The 21,672-nt window shown below is 40.3% G+C and overlaps 1 protein-coding gene across 4 annotated transcripts in view; it reads left to right on the top strand.

Moving 5' to 3' along the window:
• The window catches only part of CLEC16A (C-type lectin domain containing 16A), a 645,672-nt gene that overhangs the window by 341,385 nt on the left and 282,615 nt on the right, over positions 1-21,672 (top strand). For all 4 annotated transcript variants that reach the window (XM_085632123.1, XM_085632125.1, XM_085632126.1 and 1 more), the window contains exons 16-17: positions 14,389-14,439; positions 20,341-20,469. In XM_085632123.1, the coding sequence (XP_085488249.1) occupies positions 14,389-14,439; positions 20,341-20,469 (180 nt within the window). The remainder of the gene's footprint in view (positions 1-14,388; positions 14,440-20,340; positions 20,470-21,672) is intronic.

Consider the following 21,672-nt stretch of genomic DNA (forward strand, 5'->3'; position numbering starts at 1 on the left):
ACTAGAAAGTATTGTGGTCTTGCAGGAGTATAGGAGAGGGGAAAATCCTAACATCACGTGGCGTTGTCTCAATTTGTTAATAATCCAACCCTACTTCTGCGGCTGTAACAATCCCCCAATGTAAATTATCTCCGCTAGAGGGCTAATCTTAAACCACAAACATGCCCTTTAACACTCATTTATTGTGGCCCCATTCGAAGTATCTCTCTTTCACTACCGTCTGCGCGTGACTTGACACACTTCACCGCAGGCTCCGTCAGCGTCTAAAGAAGAAACTAATGGCAGATCCCCCAGTGCTCATTAACCATCATACGATTTCTAATCTCATATCAGAATACAATTTTCAAAAGACATGTTACCAAACAACTAAAACACTATGTGAAAAAAACATAATTCTGAATGGCTTCCACTTGGTTTTAAATCCTTGTGAGAAACAAAAACAACATGTTCTGACATCACAGTGGACTCTCTTATCCCCCTTGATGAATGCAATCAAGTGGCCTTGCTCTCCTGCGCCTTTTGGCAGTCTACACAATGGTGTACCACAGCATTCTGTTCCCTAGGCTAAAGGATTGGGCAAAGGTATTGGTGCGGGTCCTTAACTGGATTCTGTCATTCCCTTATAATTCTAACCAAGTTACAAATTGGATTGTCTACCATAGACGATCTTCTGCACTTCTTCTACTATCTATATGCTTGATGATCCTGTTATTGACTCTATGGCAAGGAAACTTCCATATGTATGCTGACAACACTGACTCTTATAAAACTGATTTCCAGCCATCATCACCCATTGACTCTAACACCAAGGTTGTTTTTGACCGAGACCTCTGTTTCATAGCACAAATCATTGCAGTCTTCAACTTTCAGCAACAATCCTCTGGGTAATCCTGCCTATCCTGTAACCTAAACATCAAATGGAGCTAAACATGAGCTCTAGTGCTGTCACGCTTGGATGGAATGCGACCTTGCTTGTACTTTATCCGTGCTGTCAGATAATTTGGCACCTGTATTTCATCGCAGAATAAAATGCACGTTTGAATCGGATGGAGAATTATAAGAAAACAATGTGAGATCTAGTTTGTGGGTGATTTCACCCCCTAAAAAGAACCCACCCCCAAAAAAGAACCAGAGTGGAATGTCCTTGTAAACATGAAAAAAGTAGACAGGCCATGGAAACGTTAGCAGATGCGAATCATGAACTATTTGCATGGTGACACTGCCCTTCCTGGTGCAAGATAAAAGGTTCCAGTGATGGGAGGCCTAAAAAACAAACAAGATATGGAGAGCAAGGAGGGGAAGGGCCAGAGAAGCAGCATTCTTATCAAGGAGGCATTCTTACGGAAAGTGACTGAACGTATGTTTTGCAAATTTTCCTGCGGTGCGATATCCTAAAATCCATATGGACTGCTACTATGTAGTCTGTATGTGTCTCACCTAAAAACTGTGCAAGGGTGCAATATCAGGCAACCAGAATGTGCAAACACTTGTGAAGAGTATCATGCCAGCCATGAAAGCCATGCACTGAACTCAAAAATTACATTTAAAACACTCTGCTTCATTCAAAATTAACTAGCGCAAAACCCCTGGCTTGCAAATACTTTTCAGCAAGAAAACTGAGCTTAGCTCCATCAGGAGACTAAAGCATTGCAGAAGTCATTATCATTCGGAGCCCACAACTTCCTCAGCATTCAACTGCAGGCAGAGAACAACTACCTTAATTTCAGGGAAGTCCAGACCATACTCTTTCATTCAGTCTAATCATTTATATCCTGGGGAACCATCCAATAATACAAAATTTTGGGGCTGCCCATAAATAGGTTGGCTTCAAAACAGCCGTCACTGTACTGTCCTACCTTGTTTGTACTCTTCCATCGCAACTGTGTGAAGTGACTTAAGTAATGTGTACAGCTTTACTGTAACTTAGTGTAAATAAAATAAACATGAAGCATTTTTACTGAGATGTATGTTTTTTTGCCAAGGTGCTACAATGCTATTTTGACAATATGTATTATCAGTTGCGACATGTACAATAACACTGCGATTCGTACGTATCGAGAACCTCTTTAATTCTGGGTGCATTTGTGAATTCCATTAAGCATCTAAATATGTACATTAAATTGATAGGACAAACTACAGGCAACGTACATAGCTGCGTGTTACCTCAGACTGAAGACAAAGAAATACCCAGGGACAGACTGGGCACAGCGTGATTCACAGGAATCCAGACACCAGTATCATTAGCGGAAAAGGAGGCTGCCACTGCCCTAATTCGCATCCGCAAGGTGCTTATTGATTCCTCATTACTTCCGCAACGCAGGACGGACTTGGGTGCAGCGGTGTTCACAATACCCATGCCGCCCCTGCCCTGTTTCATGCCAGGAAAGAGATTATCAATCCCGCATTACTCCCACAAAGCGGGACACGCCTGTGCGTGTGCCCGAGTGAAGACCCGCCCAAGAGCAGGCCTGTCTGTGCCACCTCTCTTGGCCCTGTAGTAGGAACAAGGTCCTCCCCTCAAGGTAAAGAAATCATCTATTTGAGGGGCTTGTTTATTATGTGCATTGTCTAGTTCTGTTACGTTTGACACAGTGGGTACAAGGAAGGCTCAAGAGATTCCACAGGGGATGTCCCTCCCTAAAAAGCCATCTAGAAATCCTTCTGATGATAAAACATTGAAAGTAATAAACTATTTAGTTGAAGAGGTGGAGTCCATATTTAAACTTCCTTTGACATCTTTTGACCCCTAAGCAAATGGGAAATCCCTGGCTAAAATGTTTGAGAAAAAGAAAAGAGCAAATGGTGACAAACCACAGGAATGACCGACTATTCATCCTCCAAGTACCTCTACTGAGAGTGGTATGAGGGAATTGCCACAGAAGGAGACAATTCATGATCCTGTTTCCTTAAGAGACTTTTGTGACATTCAAGTTCCTTGTGAGAATCTTTTTGCTATTCTAGCTGACCAAGACTTAGACAAGCTTCAGGTCCCTTTGAACAGTAATTCTCCATCACAGGGCAGCACCTGATAACTGGGATGGTGCAAATGTGGTTGATGCTCTAAAATTAGCGTGAAGAAGCTCAGAGAACAATTGAAGCACTTAACAACACAAGTCTCATCACTAATCCCTCTTTTGCACCATTTGCCCCCCCTCGACTTATATGAATGACAGCACTGTGCATCAAGACTTTAGAGGCAATTTGCCCCTATTTTAGATCATCGTATTCTCGTGATGGATGACGGCCACAGTTTTGTCCTATGAGTACCCACTTTACCTCTCCAGAATAAGTATACCCCACCGGATGGATACTGGGCTAATGAGCTTTGGCTTCACATGTGATTTACCCGAACACTCTAAGGAATCACATATGCCAGAAAGGATGGCTTTTGATCCTTCTGGCAGCGAAACTGGATCTTCAGATGACTACTTCTCATGCACAGCCTGTATCTAAGCCTGTTTACAGCCTGTCACTTACTGAAATCTTATCCATCAATGATCCAGGCCTTAAGGGAAGGGCCAAGGCCAGGAAAGTGTACTTGCATAATGTGCCTAAGCTTTCAAGTGGGGTATTAGAAGGAAAGGACTCACTTACCAGTACCACGTTGGTTGCGCAGTATGCATAAATGCTTTCTGTAGTTTGCTCTGATATCGAAAGGGTATATTGTCACAATGCTCCTGGAGCCAATTTTGATTATGTTGAAACCTCATTAATATCCCAGACCCTGGCAGAGGGTTTAATTGCCTGGGAAGTTCGATCGGCAGGCTAGGCTTCCTCTAACATCAAGCTAAAGCTTACTCCTCCAGGGACTGGGGCATCCTTGTGTCAACAAGCTACCACCATTTCCCCGGCAACTACCGTAATCGTGGCCCAGGCACCCTCTAATAGTGAGTGACTTAAGGAGGGAATCTGTAATCAATGACTTATCCATGAGGTCTCTAGTTCCTTTCCAACTCCCCCTGATGAATGGAGGATTGCTTCCTGGAATACAGCTGGACTAAAATTGAAACTTGCTGACTCAAGAGTGGGAGTCTTTTGAAGACTCTTTTGCTATATGTATCTTCCAAGAAACATGGTGTGTTGACCCTGTTTTATCGATCAGGGTTTACAAATGTCTATTGTGAGGCTTCTTCTATGGGAAAGGGGCACCCTCCTGGTGGTCTTGTAATCTGGGTTAAAGCCTTGCTTAATTGCAGCATAAAAAGGCTTCCCTTGAATTCACTTGATATTCTTGGTCTGCAGTTCTCAGTTCCAGATGGGAAACACTCTATATCTTCAATGTGTATAATATATGATGTGGTCACAACAGAAAGTCGTGTACATTCTCCCGCCTCGTGGATTTTGTTACTCATATTCTACCCGGGAGTTTGGCTGGGGATTTTAACGTTACCTCTGAAGTATTTGACAGTTCTGACTTTGGCATCTCTGAGGAGGAAAACAAGGCCTGGTGCATACCACAATTAGATCGAACACCACTGAAAAGGTATTTTGTTCAATCAACCCAACATTTGCTGCTTACACTAACCTTATGTCTTAGAGCTTGCAGTGGCAGTTCCCTTCCAGATCTCCAAGCAATATAATCAATCTAGCAGAATTGATAATATCCTTCTTTCCCTGTATATATGTCCTATTATAGTAGATATAATGATCATCCCCAGAAGTGATAGTGATAATAATGCCCCCGAATAGATAATGAAAGGGACCCTAATTAGAAAAAGTGAATTCCAATACTCTAGGTACCAAGGGGGTATTATTCTTGTTACTAACAAACAATCCTCATGTTTTTATGACTCTGACATCATGGCCCAGATATATGGGAAAGTTGCTGACTCCATTTAGATGATGTTAAGCCTGGAATCCGAAGACAATTGTGCAGAGTAATTCCTCTAACATCACAACAACCTATTTGATCAACTAGTTGCTTTTTTCCTGATAAAACCCAATAGGCCACCTGAAGACTGAACTTAACACCCTTGGTTTAATAAGCGCTGCAGATCTGATAAGACAGCTTTAATACAGATCATTAAATCAAACAATAGGGGCCAAATTGATCAACCAGGAGGTAGTATAAGCACCAGCTCAAGTATGCTAAATCTTCATCGGATACAGATGTGTGGGAAGATCTGGTTAAGGCAGTGAGAACAGGGGATGCCAAATCCTTCTGGAATATGGTTGCCCTTGGAAGTAAATCTGCGGTTACTCATGTGGATTTCTTCCTCCAGCCACAAGCATGGGTTGAACACTTTTAGGGGCTGTTCTCTGATGCCGATACTATGTTTGACAGTGTTCCCCACTGAGACTTACCTAATCTTAATGAATTGTTACATCCCCTTGAAATAACTTTGAGAGAGTCCCTTGAGGCCCTCACAGCTATTGTTCCTGTAAAGGCCCCAGACCCTGACGGCATGACGTGTGATTTATTTGCTGCAGAACCTTTAATTTGGGGTCCCTATTTAAAACTCCTTTAGAGATTCTAGAGAGGCCTGGCCCATACCATAGTCATGGCACCATGCAGAAATAGTACCCATATATACAAAGGGCAATCAAGATGACCCCCACAACTACAGACCTATTAACTTGGTTGATAGAATGCAAAAACCTTTTTTACTTCCAAATCTCAGGGAAACCTGTTGAGTGGGTCCAGGAGAATATTATACTTTCTGATCTTCCAGCTGGATTCCGCCCCAGAAGATAAGCACTATGGATTAGAATTTCCCTCTATGCACAATCGATTGGAAATCAGTGCTAGTAGAGAAGGGCCACTTATGTTGTCTTTGTGGACCTTAGATAGGCCTATGACTCTGTCCCCAGACACAAGCTATGGGCTGTCCTGGGGAACATGGGAGTACCTAATGGGATTCTATCAATTATTATAAGACTGCATGAGCTAAACTATGCTCTGGTCAAGTGTGGCAGAAATGGCAAATTGACAATTGTCATTCAAATCCAGACGGGAGTGTGCCAGGCTGTTTACTAGCCCCTACTCTCTTCTCTTTATATATAAATGATCTTGTGAATTATCTAGACGTCCCGGGTAATGATGTACAAACAATTGGGGCATTCAAAGTCCCGACATTATTATTGGCGGGCGACCCTTTGCTAATTTCTATAACCCCCTCAGGTGTGCAAATGCTGGTGGATCGTTTTCTATTATTTTGTGCTGAAAGGGGCTTGGAATTGAACATCCAAAAGACAAAGTGTATGTCCTTTATTATGTACCCATCTAGGAGGTGCAGTATCCAGGTGCAAAGTGATTTGCTTGAACAAGTTAAAGAGTTTGATTTCTTGGGGGTTAGACTCACGAATAAGTTAGCCTGGCCTTTGCAGGTAGAGGAGGTTACACTTAAGCTCCAGTAAGAGTCCAGGGTGATGCTCATGATGGTAAACAAGACTAAGACCAGTTTGCTTTCTCTAAGAATGGAGATATACAAGGCCAAGAAATCTGCCCTTTGTGGTGTGGAGCTTCAGGGCCATAACAAGTAAAGAATCTGGCAGTAGTAGAAAATAAATTTATATGGGCACTGTTGAACCTGCCACCAAGCGCTCCACATCTTTCACAGTTCATAGATGTTGGCATTCTTCCAATTGCTTTAGTTTGCAAACTCTGACCTCTGCTGTATTGGCATAGATTATGGTCCAAAGAGGAAGTGGCTCTGTATAGGCTCCTTCTTACAGAAATAATGTGCCCAAATATTTATCGGAAATATTCCATCGCCAAGGTTTGTCAAGGAAATCACTTTCAAGCTTGACTCTGGCATTCTGTGGAATTCCCCTGATGATGCTGCCTCTGTTCCAAGATCCATGCTTAAAGATAGACTAAAATCAATTTTGTGGGTGTTGTGGTCACATTAGGCCGGGCAAGAACAACTCCATTTTACATGCTCACGTTTAAAGTTGGCATCTTTCTTGAATGTGTACACTTGACACACATTTGCCAGCATTGCATGACACACATTTGCTTGCATGCTTTTTTGGGATAATATTCTCTGAAATGACTTTTCGTTCATTTCAATTTCTTTGTTGGCATATTATCAGATCCTTGAACGTTCTGTACAAGAGCTAAGTTCACTGCTCACAATTTTGTTGTTTGTTATTGTCCGCTCAGCGACAATTCTGTAAGGATAGACTCAATAATGGCGGCCTGAGGGGGGTTTTGGCATGGCGACATGGGAGAAGTTTGTTATATAAACATCATCACTTCGCATAGTTAGGAGCATATCACTGTCGCCCCATGCCAGATTTCCAGCCCAGCTGAATCCTGTTTACCTCCTAAAAAGGATGGCACCCAGCTCTACACCAAGACGGGCTCCCAGAGGAAACATACCCACAGGTAACTCGGGAGTTAGATCACCCTCAGGGACTCTGGCAGATTAATCCACCCTAGGCACAGTAGGATAGGGAGTGGTAGGTAGGAGCATAACTATACCTATACTCATATTCAAACATATATTCTATGTAACGGCACAATGGTTGAACTATTTATTTTCTTTACCATTCTTGTGATGCTTATTACTATGTTTTGTTTCCTTCTATTGATTGCTTGGGAGGGGGCCACGACCCATATCCAAAATGGCCTGGGAAAAGAGTTAATCCTTACACCGAGACTAGGTCTTCTTGAAATATGGGAGCCGACTGACCTCACGGAGGTGGAACAACAACTGACCACACTGGGCTACACCCTTGTCAAGCGTGAGATTGCAAAGGGGTGGGGGGCAGCAAGTGAGCCTTCTCCCTGATTGTGGGTAAGAGAGTTTGATAAGTGTATGATTGTAGAAAAGGGAGTATTTAAATCACGAGGATGTCCGAGGAAATGGGATAGGAAATGGGGCAAATGGAATGTACACCGTGGCAACCTGTGTATATCCCCCTCGTGGAAATGGAAATGCAGCACGTTGGAGAGCGACGTATAGGCGTATTATGATTGTAACCACTTTCTCCTCTAATATTGCGATGAAACATTGTACAAATAATCAAAATGATAAATAGAAAATGTATGTGACTTTTAATGTCGTAAAATTAATAAAAAGATTTTCTTTTAAAAAAAGAATCCTATTGCTTAAATTAATATTTGAAATGCCAGTTCGAGTATTTCTTGTGTTTCATTTAGATCTGTTTCCATGACTTCCTTGGGGAGTCAGGGTTATCATGTTCTGAGGTTGCACATACCACCTGTTACCCTGCTAGGTTAGGAGTACAGATGGTGCACTGTGAGTCAGGACTAAGGCCAACATATCCTGATTGTATCTGTAAACTCTGCCTCGCACAGTTTTGACGTTTATGTTGTCCAAAACCGCACAGTTGTACTGAGAAAGTATGACCTGTACAACATGGGAAGAGGAATTAAAAAAATGCAATTAGGGCAGCTGCACAGACAGTTTTTTCCAGATATTAAAGTAGTCTCATTTTTTGTGCCTTTTCTAGACAAGATAACTGCCCCCCCATCTCCCCAGCCAAGCAGTTTTTTATGCGATTCAGATGTGGAAAGCTACCTATTAACATTTTCCGTATGCGCTCGGGATCCAATTATTGCACCAGCACTTTATGTCCCACCTGTAATCTAGAGGAGGAAACTCTACTTCATTTCTTATTCTTTTACAAAGCCTATGTCTCCCCCCGCAAGAAGTGGACCAAACCCATGTGCATCTTGTTAGACATAAGGAGAATAGAACATGTATTGAGAATAATGAGAACAGACACAGACGAGAAGATCTACATTAGTGTCACCAAGCTAGAATTCTCTGCATGGATTATTTACAAGAAAGCCCTTGCGTTGAGGTTGCACTATGACATAATATGATTATAATTATATCTATGAACATCTGTAACAAAATGTTGCTTTGCACTTATCATTATCATGACTTAGTAAGATGATAGAGGCATGCTTTAATTTTTGGTGCTACTAACGGACTGCTTCTAAGCACTTGCAATTTATGAGATTTTTTTCTTTGTCAAATGGTAATGACTTTTTAGTTCCTTGATGAAATATCGTCCATATTGGATATGCATTGTGCATTGTTTAATGTTATTTTAATGCTGTTTATTGGATTTTGATGCTAATGGTTTTATATTTGGATAAATAAGAAAGTCATGATAAGACTGCATCCAGCCTTTTTTTCTTGCGAGGTCAGTATATAGAGTACTATAAATTGGATAATAGTAACATCTTTTATTTACAGTGTTTTTAAACTGCAGAGGTGCGCTATGAAGGGCTATTTAAGAACAAACAAATCATAAAAACGAGTTTGAACCTTTTTTTAAAGAGATGGGCAAATGTTTTATAGTTGGTAATGTACTTATCACCTATGGCAAAAAACCGTTTCACTGATAGCAGTTTTTGCGTTTTCATATCTACTTCCTGTGTGCTATTTCCTACCGCTCAAAGCTTTACCACTGTGCAAATAAAATGTAAAATATAAACTCTAAGCAATCTGGATGAAACAGAACCCACAGCAGTTGGGGAACCACCAAGGAAAGTGTGAAGTATTAAACAACAAAATAGGCTATTCTGATGGATACTTAGACCTTCAGATTCCTCACCTGTAGAACAATCCTAGGCATCAAACTAGATCTGGAAAACTTCAAAGCAACAATGTTCCGGGTAGAAGGGCCAGAACTTAGTCGTGCCAGATGTGACATCGGGCGGCTTCACAGAGATTGTCAAGTCATTCCGATAATGACCTAGATATAACACCTGATGTATCACCCAGTCTGGAACAAGGTTTCCCTTATCTATTTGTCATAGCCATCTAGAAGCATCCCTAGATAAATCATCAAAGAGGTGTAGTCCGATTTGACGTCCACTCTTCTTCAATTTTCTTTAATATGTAAGGACCCTTTCTTTGGCACCCGTAATTGTTGTACCGCCTTCCGGAAATTGTATCAGAGGTTTTCATCCCTGACAATATTTAGTATTTAAGGGCCACCACTCGATCCCTTAGGTAGAGAGGTCCTTCGCCCCAGACTATTCTGCAAGATACTGTCTAAGACGATCATGACTATTGCCTGCACTTAGAGAAAATGATGCATCTTGCCTGTCGCTGATAAGAGCCGGGTACCTAAGGGATGCTGCTACTGCAGCGCATGCTTGCCTTTCGCAGGGAATGCTTCCGCCACGGCTGTTCCGAGTCTGAGCTGTCAGCAATATATGCAGTGCATCACTTCTTTCTACAAAACTCTAGACAGCAAGTTAATCTATCACCTGCGCTCCTAAGGTGGCGCATAAACATAGGTTTTAGAGTCATTTTAGCCATGTTAGAAATGTTTATTCTATTTTCGTTGTTGGCAATGTGCTTTCTTGCTTTTTTATGATATCCTGTGTAATTATTTTCAGATGTGTTAAGAAACGGGTTCTCCCTGTTGTATATTTTTTCTTTTAGTTGTGTTTGGTACTTTGGAGAACAAAATTGGTTTATTGCTACCACAGTGCCCCAATCCCGTTCAATGGACTGTTAGTAACCCAAAAGCATAGCTTCACTTTAACTATGTGTTGGGTGGGGTTTAGCAGGACAACAATAACCTGTATTTCACATTCAGTGCTGGTACATTGAACTAAATTCACTTGTGTCACCCTGGGCTGGGAAAGCAAAACTTGTAGAACTACGCCAGTTCGTAGTTTACGCTAACAAAAAGGACACCTATTTAGTACAACATTAAAACAATATAAAACCTAACATGAAAAATGTCAAACAAGATTTACCTTGAAAACCAATACAAAAATAAGGACGAAAAAATATGTGAAAACATGCTGAAAAAATAGATCATAAATAGATAACGGTGACAAAAAGCATCACCCCGTGGTGATAGTCCATATATAATATAAATCATGTAGACCTCTTGTAGCCGATTTCCAATAATCAATAGTTCTTAAAAACATTCATGAATAAATGTTTTATACCTTCAAAGAACCTAAAGTGCTGATGTTTCAAAATGATGCTTGCTCATCATCAAGGTTATAGACTTTCCTTTCTCATAGGTAAACATTCTTAAATAAATGCAGACGTTACATTAGACTACACCACCTCTCAGAGACAGTGCCCAAACAGTCGTATTAGCCAAGGAGGTCATCATTCAAATTACCTGGATATTTTAATGTAATCATGGTTCTTAATGCAAAGGTTTGGAATGGATTTGGAAATCATTCAATAATCTAGAGAAACAAAGGAACAAAAAATAAATCTCTCGTCTTTCTTAAATACAGTACACTAGAAAACAAAAGTTCCAACTCAATAGCAAAGGCATCTTAAGTAATCACAAAATGACTTCCAGAAAATGAAATGAACAGAATGAAGCAATACTAAGCCCTATTTTTATCAGAATACTCATTAGCACTCAAAACCTTTTTCAGATTAAAGATACCAAGATGGTTGGCATTTTTCTGCTGAAACTGTTTAAAATATCAACCCATCCACTTCTAGAAAGTACATTACAGATCTGAAAGCCTGTAGACTCCCACTACAAGTACAGGTTTTTCTTAATCACATGAGTTAAGATATTGTGGGACGCAATGCAGGTTTCACAGACAAAATGCTTCTGAGCTGCTGCCCAAAACAAACTAAAAACAGAAGCCATATTACTTTTAAAGTATAAGGCGATCCAGGGTCAATCTTAATCACTCACGCCAATCAATTGTACAAATGCTGCTCCCAAAAACACAATCCATGCAAAAACAGTATTTTAAAAAATATACACTGATACCGATTCAGCCACGCCTTAATCATGTTACAGAGAAATCTCAGTTTGAAAAACTCCGCTATTAACTTGACCTTTCATTCCCTTTGCCATATTTTCAGTCTAAAACAAAGAAAAAGTTGAGGTTTGCCAGTAAACAGGAAAAAAGTCCATGCTTCCCTCCTCAAAGTCTGCTTATTCCAGCAGATGGAGCACCTCAGCCATGTGTTGTGTGGACATTTGTGTAGATGCCTTGCAGGCTAAGCTTTCTCCAGTTCTGCAATTTGCCATTTCCCTTGTTCTGGGGGATTGTATTGTTGGCACTGTTAGGCTTATGTAGCCACCTTTTCTGCTATCCTCTGCCAGGTCTCCCTTCCATGTTAATATTCCTGGTTGTCATGCATTTTCTTAAGGACCTGACCAACCTTTTTCCTGCAACTACTTTTGGATTCCTCAATGGGACTTAAATCTGGTCCTTGCTTTTTTTTAATGGGAGTTCCGTTTGAACCGCTCCACAATTGCACCCTTCGTATGTTGTCCCCCAAAACTGTGTTTTCGGTTGCTTTCACTTCTGTTTGAAGGGTCAATGAGTTGCAGGCTCTTAGCTGTCATCTTCCTTTCACTATCTTCTTTCCGAATAAGTTAGTTTTCCCCTCTAATGTGGTCACCCCTTTCCAAATTGCCCAATCTATTACCATTTGACCTTCTAATCTCTTCCTCATCATTTGAATGTGGAGTAGCAGTTGCAGTGTACAACCTGAACCACACCAGGGAACTCCGATCACATGAGCAGCTGTTAGTCGGCTACTGTGGTGCCCAAAAAAGTTATGGTGGTGCAGAAGAGAGCTTTGTCTCAGTTGCTTATCTGCTGTATCAAGATATGCTTCTCCTTAGCCAAGGAGTCTCCGGCAGGATTTAGAACCCATTCCATCAGGACTAGAACGACCACTTCTGCTCTTGCTCGGGGACTCCAGGTTGCAGAAATCTTTAAGGTCGCAATGCTGATTTCCTTACATGCATTTGCAAAAGATTACAGTCTGGATTCAGAGGTGCGACGGGGCGTGCACTTTGCCATGTTCGTCTTGCAGGATTTCCTTGTCTAACCATCCATCAACCCTCCTCCTGGGCAGGGTGTTGCTGTGAAATCTGTACTACAGGTGAAGCATCTGCAGGTAGAAGTATCCATCAGAAGAAAAAGTTACTTGCCTGTGGTAACTATCTTTCTGGTGGATACTCTTGATATTCTGTCTACCTGCAGACTCCGCACCGACCTGCCCGCCTCGCCATTTGATGGATTTGTTATAGGGAAAGTTAAAAGATTCCTTTTGGCATTTTTATGATACTGTATATTTTTCATCGATCTAATTCTGCCCTTTCGCCTTGAATGGAGGGTAACTGACGTTTTCCAGATCGAGTCTGCCGCCTGGGATTGCTCTACAGGTGAGGAATCTGCAGGTAGATAGAGTATCATCTAGAAAGGTTGTTACCTCAGGTAAGTAACTTTTTCTTCTTACCCCTGTCAATGTTTGGGAGAATTGCAATAATGAAAGTGATTGTCCTTCCAGAAATGTTGTATACTTTACAGAATTATCCATTTACTCTCCCAAGAAACCATGTTAACAACTTAACATCACTATTAGGAACGTTCCTGCGGAATAATGGTCATCCTTGGGTCTCCATTGCTTTTGACTTCTTATGGGGGATTGGCATGATAGATCCTATGTCATACTGTAGAGACTCACAGTTATTGGTTGCAAATCAGGGAATTTATTCCACAATTTGTCAGGTTTCTTCCAGACCTGTCGTATGCTGCGGAGTTACTGGCCTTGGGTAAGAATTCCTCACTACATTACCTATAACGAGGCAAATGCAATTTGGGAGGAGCCCCTGCAACAAGTTGTTTTGGTTATATGGAATGCCAGGATTCAAGTGATCTGAGTACCTATACATGTGCTAGTTGGTGCTAAGTGTTTATTGTTGATTTAAGATGTTTAAAAACGAAATGCAAAATCTGATAAATAGATTTTTTTTACAGTTTTCTTTCTCCTCAACCAAAGCTTTAGTTTGTAACGTTTCTGATTTATTTTACTTATATTACAACTTCTTCTAGAAGTATTTGCGATCTGTATACTGTGTTGCTTTGGGTGGCTACCATGCCTCTTCTACGAAGTGACCAAGCAAAACTCCTAAATAAAATAAGTCTCTGCGTATACAGAGTGATAATTGCAAAATGTTAAAATTGTATTTAGGATAAAACACACTGCTTCAGAACTTTTGGTTTTGTGGGCGTCCTAGTTTTAGTCCACGGAAAGGCATGCGTACGGATACATGAATTCTTACTTTTATTTTTATAGTCTTTGGCACTGCTGTTCTAGACTAAACTGGCCGTTCCAATAGTACACTTTCTAGTCTCTCTCATGAAGTACACACAAAATGTAACATTAAAATCCTAACTTCTGCAACAAAAAAAAAGGGAGCCTGTTTTGTCTAGCTTCAAGTTCTACAAATACACTTTAAGCTTTGCTCCATTTGTGGATGGAGATTTTAAAGATATTTTGATATAGAAAAGGAAGCTACTGTGTTAAGTTTTTCTTTTATGTTTTCCGATAACCTGGCCAAAGCAAATCAGGTAGCCAATAAGAATCATTGTGTTAGAATTTGTTTTTGAAGAAAAAGTTTGGAATGACTTCAGAGTTTGTGTTTTGCCTTGTTTCATTTTAGGGTGACGAAATATTCCTTGACATGTTTGAAGACGAGTATCGAAGTATGATGGTAAGTATATTGAAGTGTCAACAAAACAAATATTGAACAAAAAAGCCACTGGGTACATTAATATGTTGCAATAAAACCTGCAGTACAAACAGTAAGAACAGTAACTTTTGTAGCAACAATATATTTGCTTCGTGTATGTTGAATATATGTTAGCACAACAAAGCTTACAGAATTTGTATCTAGAAAGATGTCCCCAACATTTGTACAGTTAAAGTTATGGCTATTGTGAGAAGGACAACAGAGCATGAGGCTTTTTTATAAGAGCAAAATATGTGTAAATATAACTTTTCATAACACTATCGCCGGCCCAGAGCTCTTCAGAAACTACAATCAATACATTCTTTAATTACACTGTCAGGCTCATCTCTAAATAATTTGCCATCTCTAGACCTTAACATGCCATGTTTACAAATAAAAGAATCCTTCCTTCATGCTAGTGAAGGACATTTTGGAATTGTCAGCTTTTTGGTGAAGGGATTTAGATTTTTTACTGCTTACTTTGATCTCACCGAATTTTCCATGACAGAGGGCACTTGTTCATATAAGATACTTCAGGCGTTCAGTCTACTGCATTGCTGCTGAAACACTTTTACCTCTGATTACAAGAGCATACTTTATTTATTAGTACATTATATATGGTATCATTAGGATTCAAGCTTCCAGCTGCCTCAGATAAGCTAAAATGGCAACATGCTTTCAATCTCTATCGTGTATGCCCTTTATTATGTGCTTCAGAAAATAAAAAAGTTAATTACTGCTGCTTCTACTTCAAGATTTTGTAGATTACTTGTTTTTGTTGCACAGTTCCTGTGAATTGTTTTCCAGTTATTTATTTATTTATATTGCTATTTTCCTGCAGAACATTTCAGGGTGTATTTGGTGTAACATATTTGCACAGTGTATGGATATTTTTTCTGGATGCAAATTTACCTACCATTTACATGATTGTACACCTTTCTACAAGTTCCTTTTTGTTCATGTGTAGTGCCCAGGAAACCCCATGAGTAGAAATGTCAAGAATTGGAGGGGCACTGTACGAAGACAGTGAATGACAGGCATGCTTTCTTGATTCTGGCAGTATTTTCAGGAGGATTGAGGTCCATGGAAGCTTCAAAGTGAATAACTCGATGATCTGATAGGCATAGATGTGCAATATTGAACTAAACTAGGTCAGAAATAGGAATCACTTGCTTTCGCTCTGGATGAAGAGGACATTCGCTAAACCCAATTATTGTGACCACTGTGCAACTGTCTGTTTATTCAGACGTTGACGAACCTCCTTCAAAAAAGACACATTTTGAAACTTTTGTAGAGAACCGAGGAAGTCAACTTAAAATGTGTAGAAAACCCTTAAGTGCCAAAGCCAAATGTGATTGCTTCCATTTGTAAGACATGAATGCATCTGACAACTTGGGTATCCAGCAGTGTATCTGAAGCTTCATATGACTATCCATAGATTATACATTGCTCAAAACTAGTAAAAGTGATAAAAGATTTTTACTTGCTACTCTATGTACCAGAAACATGGTACGTCTCTAACCTGTTCCCTTTGGGGGGCAAAGGTTTACTTTATGGGGTTTTCCTCCATTATTTTTTATTGAAAACCAGTTGTTAGCAGTGGAATCTTGTTGATTAGACAGAATGGAGGTCAATACTGTTATTTTCCTTCTGTATTTTCTTATTTTTAGATCACAATGCTAAAAGTCTTACTGAATCACTGTTTTGCATATTAGTTCTAGGATCCTACTTGGGCTCTACCTGTTTACTGTTGAAATAAAGGCCATCATTTACTTGTTTATTATTAAATAGTTGCCATCGTTTTCCAAATTCTTTTAGTGTGTTTCAATTAAAGCATTTTTTTTTTTAAAATGGTGAAAATCACACATCTAGAAAGAAAGTAATCCTCTTATTGTCTGCTAGTAAGTGTGGCCAAATTTTTGGAGTTGTAACAATAAATTGTAAAATCTCTAGCATTTGTAAAGGTAAAGCACAAACCTCGAGTGATTCTTAGCAAATGCATCTAGAAAGACTACCTCAAAGGTATTACCTACTCCTTTGTTACAGTTTAATAATTTCATTCAGGAAAATTAAATTAGACTATTGTATTTGCTTAATCTGTGAGACAGACTAACTCATATGGTGTGCACATCTTCTCAACTCTAGAGAAGACTCTTCCCTGGTCTTTCACTGCGTATCCCCACTCCTTGGAAAACTATCAATGCACAGTGACACAAACCATTGTAACTACAATTTAAACCTAAAATTAGCTCCATCCCCAAGTAATATACTACATTGTTAGGCCTCTAATGGCAGGAGGCACAAGCCCTATTTTCCAGACATTTAAATACCCATTGAACCAAAATGTTTTTTTATTTTATGTAACCCTTTGTGGATGCTACTTTCTTCCACTGCACTCCCTCATGTTTATGTAGACTTTGGTATTGTACCCACCTGCACATGTGGTTATTCCAAAGGGACATTGGCATTAATGTCTGCAGCCTGGATACACATGCAATTCTTAAACCGACTAAGCTTTCTCCTGGAGCCACACGTCTTAACCTTTTATACAGGCTTACTTGCGTCTTTAACCATTTCATTTTTAGCTGAGTTTGTCCACTTGAAGCAGATTGGCATGTCCAGATCTTAATTCTAAAAACCAAGTTCCCCACAGCTTGTGTTTCGTTAGTGATTAGAGATGGAGGGAGATGGCCCCTGGTCCACATTCAGATAATCAGACTTTAACTTAAGAGGCAAAGAGAAAACAAAGTATCTGTCAACACTGTACAGGAAGTACAATCTGCTGTACAAAAGCAATAGTGCACACGCTCCGGTTATGGCCTAGACTTCACCTGCACACAGTTTATCCCTATTATTGCCATCTGTGCTCATCTCTTTGGGTCAACCGAAAAAACCCAAACTTTAAATATAGGAAAACAAAGGTTTGCGGAGCACAGTAAGATTTCTTTACAACACTTAGGCATTTTTTTTGTAATTTTACAACTTCTAGAATGACAGTAAAAAAAAACATACAACACAAGTCAATCTCTAGAGCATGTTCTTTTTCATCTTGTTTTAATTTTCAATTTCTTTGCATCATAAATAGACAATTCCAAAATTATGCAACAGCCAAATGTGCAAGACTCAATTTTTCTTCACAGGATGGAGATCCATTACATCCACAAATTGGGTCATTCAACTTGTTCAGCTTGGGTATGCCCCACCATTTCTGTCTACTCCACCTGCTCGGTTCCATCACTTTTCGGAGAAGCACCCCTTCAGTCTACTGAAGAAGGTGTGAGTGTTGCTCTCCAAAGGAGCCATCCAGCGAGTCCTGCACCTGGAAAGAGGACACGATTGAAACTCTTGATATTTCTTTGTGCCAAAAAAGAATGGATGCCTTTGGTCTATATTGGACCTTTAGCCTCTGAATTCCTTTCTCGGGAAAGCTAGAGTTAAGATGTTCACATTGATCCAAATTCTAACCAAACTGCGCCAAGGAGACTGGATGACGTCCTTGGACCTGCAAGACGTCTATTCCAGTCTTCTGGTCCCATCGTGTTACTGAAGGATCGAGGTACATCAGGAGCTCCCCATGGCTTTACCAGTGCCCTTTGAGTACAAGAAACTGATGAAAGTGGTCATGGCATTCCTTTGGTGTTTGGGAGTGTCAGTCTACCTGCACGTCTGTGACTGACTGTTAAAGGCAGGCTCTCCGAAGTCTGTCTCCCGATGGTGGTCGAACCTCTTGACATCATTAGGAGTTCATGATCAATTAACCAAATCACAATTTAATCAAAAAGGTTGTCATTTGCTGTGGCTATTCCAGTGCAATACAAGGCCTGCCCTCTACTGCAGTGAGTCCAGGACATTTGAGCTTTGATCCAAATGTTTCAGTCTCTGTTCAGTATCTTAGTGAGTGCAGCTCTGAGGCTTCATGCCCTTTATGCCTCATGCATTTTCTGTGTCATGGACTCCAGGAGGTATATGCAGGCTTTGCAGTGGAATTTGAAGTCCCGAAGGAAACCGCACCACAGAGCTTAAGCAGATGGAAGGCACAGCCCTCTGCCTACCGCAGTGGCTTCTTGAACTCCGGTAGTGAGCCTACAAACCAGCTTGTTGATCTTTGAATGCCAGAGCAGAAGCGCTCAGTCAGCAAACTCTGGCATCTACAGCCTGGGAGGCCAAAGGGCATCTTTTGGCAGTGGGTAGAACTCTAGCTGGATCTTTTTGCCTCCATTGAGAAGGTGCATTATTAACAGATTTGCTCTTTGGAGTTTCAGCAAAAACAATTGCTACGAGAGGTATTCTGGCTGAAGTGGAACATGGGACTCCTGTAAGCCTACCCTCCCCTTCGTCTTGTGCCCTGAGTTCTGAAGATCAAAACGGCCAGGCCCATGTCATTGTAGTAATTCCAGATTGGGCCATGTGAGTTTCTTACACGGACCTTCTGGGAATGAGCATCTGCCCTCCGATCAGGCTCCAACTTAAAGAATCTTGTGTCACTGCAGCAGAACATGGTTCTTCACTAGAACTTGAACAATCTACACCTTTGTGCATGTAGACTGAATAGCAGCAGTTAGCTGCATTGTTCTTAGCCTCCTGAAGTGTATGAATGTTATTCTTTCTGCCAAGAACCCTTCCTCACAGTCCATCTAGGCTGGGTGCTGAGACAAATTGATGGCCTGGTGTACAGTTTGCAAGGTAGACCCCTTACAAGCCAAACTCTTAGATGTCTTTTTATTTGTTTTGTCTTGGCCGCAGCAAGGCATTGCAGTGGGCAATATTAGAGGTTATTTGTCGGCCCTTTCACCATTTTTATGTTTACTGGTCTAACCATTCTTGTTTAAATCATCAATGGCTGTTTATTAACAGTTCAACACGCATGTTCAGTCCGAAAGCATTTTTTGATACCACAGTGGAACCTTTTGATCTTGACATTTCTCATGTGTAAACCCTTCAAGTAGATGCATAGCTGCTTGTTTCATCTTATGACCCTCTTCCTCATTGTGATCGCTTCTGCACTAATGGTGCATCCGCTATTACACCGTCTTATTTCCAGACAATCTGGCGCTGATGTTGTAGGCAGCGTTTTTTTAAAATAAAGTAGCGACTCCTTTCCACGTTGAGCAATACATCACTACCAAAGTTTTTGTCCACTCCTGACCACTTAATAGAGGAAGAGAGGATCAGTTCGATCTCAAAAGGGTTTCAAACCTTTACATTGATCATACCAAGGACCATCAGCTTTTGGCAGGCTTCTCTGGTGTGAAGAAACAAAAGACTGTATAGAAGAGTCTGTCTAGGTTGAGAGTCTTCTGCTTTAGGATCTGCTATGCATAGGCCAAAAAGCCGCCTCTGGAAGTACTAAGAGCACATTCCACCAGTGCTAAGGCTGCTACCCTGCATTGGCACACAGAGTATCTGTCCTTGATATCTACCAGGTTTTGATGTGGGCGAAAACACTACTACCCTGACAGCCATGTCCAACGGTAATAGATAATCATATTTCTTTCCCTCAGTTTCCCAGTCTTCCAACCACTTCATTTCATTTTTATATTAATTTTTCTCGTCCTTCCATATGGAAGATATTTTTGCCATATTGCACCATGAATGCCAGTGGCATTTTGTCACTTTGAGTGTGTGCTGTATAGTACCCACATGAAGCTCCACAGCCTATCAAGTTTTTCCTGCTCTGGTTCAGTGTTACATCAGTTTCTGGTTGTCCCAGCCCGATGACTAGGATATTTTAAAGACCAACAAAGTAGCATTGCCAAAGAGAGTTTTCAATGTAAATAATTAAAGTGACTGAGTTGAGAACTTTGAGCTTGTCATTAAGTTGTAAGAGATCAGCGTTTGGCTTCAGTTTTGTTTTCTAAACATATGAATGTCTTGTTATTGCAGAGTAAGCCTTTGAACGTGGAATACCTAATGATGGATGCATCCATTTTGCTCCCTCCAACTGGAACACCCTTAACTGGTATTGATTTTGTGAAGCGGTTGCCTTGCGGGGATGTTGAAAGAACACGCAGAGTAAGTAAACGTTCATTGGTGTGTAAAGCTTTGTTGCTTATCCATTACTTTAAACTGGTGAGCAACTTTAAAAAAAAAATCTTTTGTGACCATTTGTCTAGTATGACCTTTCTTTGTCTTTAGATAAATAGTATGAAATCAGTTGTGCAGTAAATAATCATATTTTGTAAAATATCTGGCGGTTAAATATCTGCTAGTTATCAGTTCAGTGTATGAGGGATTAATGAATGTGAAACCTGAAAAGATTTGGTAGATGAATGTTAGAATAGCCTTAGGATCCTCTCCATCAAGTCAGAAATCTTTGAAGATGGGAGCACCTAAGTCTATGTTGGTGAACTTCCATATGTTACGAACAAATGTTGAGGGTCCACAATAAATCCTGCCTGGTTAGCCTGTCTGAAGTTCAGTACAGAATGATTGGATAATATTATTACAAGTCAGTCAAGCGGATGGAAGAAGGAACTTGGTTCACCTTTTGAATATTGATATAAGGATGGTACTCTTCCATTCAGCTTGCATTGCATTATGTACTTGTCGGAAACCTTTTAACATTTATGTGTCATCCCCAATATTTCTTTAACCTCCACAGAGTCTACCATAACAACTCACCACAAAGTTGAAAACACCCACTATTCTTCAGGCACTACCCTTGCGAATGCACTTAGTTGAAGATTCATTTTGAACAGTTTATTTTCTTGCTTCTTCTGAAGATGAGTTTGTTTAATTATTAGGGCGTTGTAACCTTGACCTTCCAGTAATCTTTCACCATGTTGAACCATTAAAATCAATTTTGTTAAATCAGTTTGGATGTGACTGATGAAAGATTGGGAGGGGCACGTTTTTGAGAATAACCTGGACCTTTGCAGCAGGTGGCATTGTGAGCGATTCATAATAATTTTTTTATAATTTTTGATATCCATTATAGCAAGTTAGCTGTATAGATTGCATGGTGTGACAATGAGTAATGCATTTTTATATAAAGGTGAGGTAATATTGCACAAGCAGGCAGTGTTTAGCATTAACACAACAGTAAGTTTTTTTTGTTTTTTTCACACTTTCATGGTTAACAAGATTTTATGGAACATGCTTGCCTCTTGTTTTTAATCTTTGAAAAATCCCTAGGCTAGTTGAACCTTATAGGGTAAAATATACTTTTGAATCAACGTGTTCAGCGCAGGTTTATTATAGTATATCCCCAGATAA

Source organism: Triturus cristatus, chromosome 10 (genome assembly GCF_964204655.1).
Source record: "Triturus cristatus chromosome 10, aTriCri1.1, whole genome shotgun sequence".
NCBI lineage: Eukaryota > Metazoa > Chordata > Amphibia > Caudata > Salamandridae > Triturus > Triturus cristatus.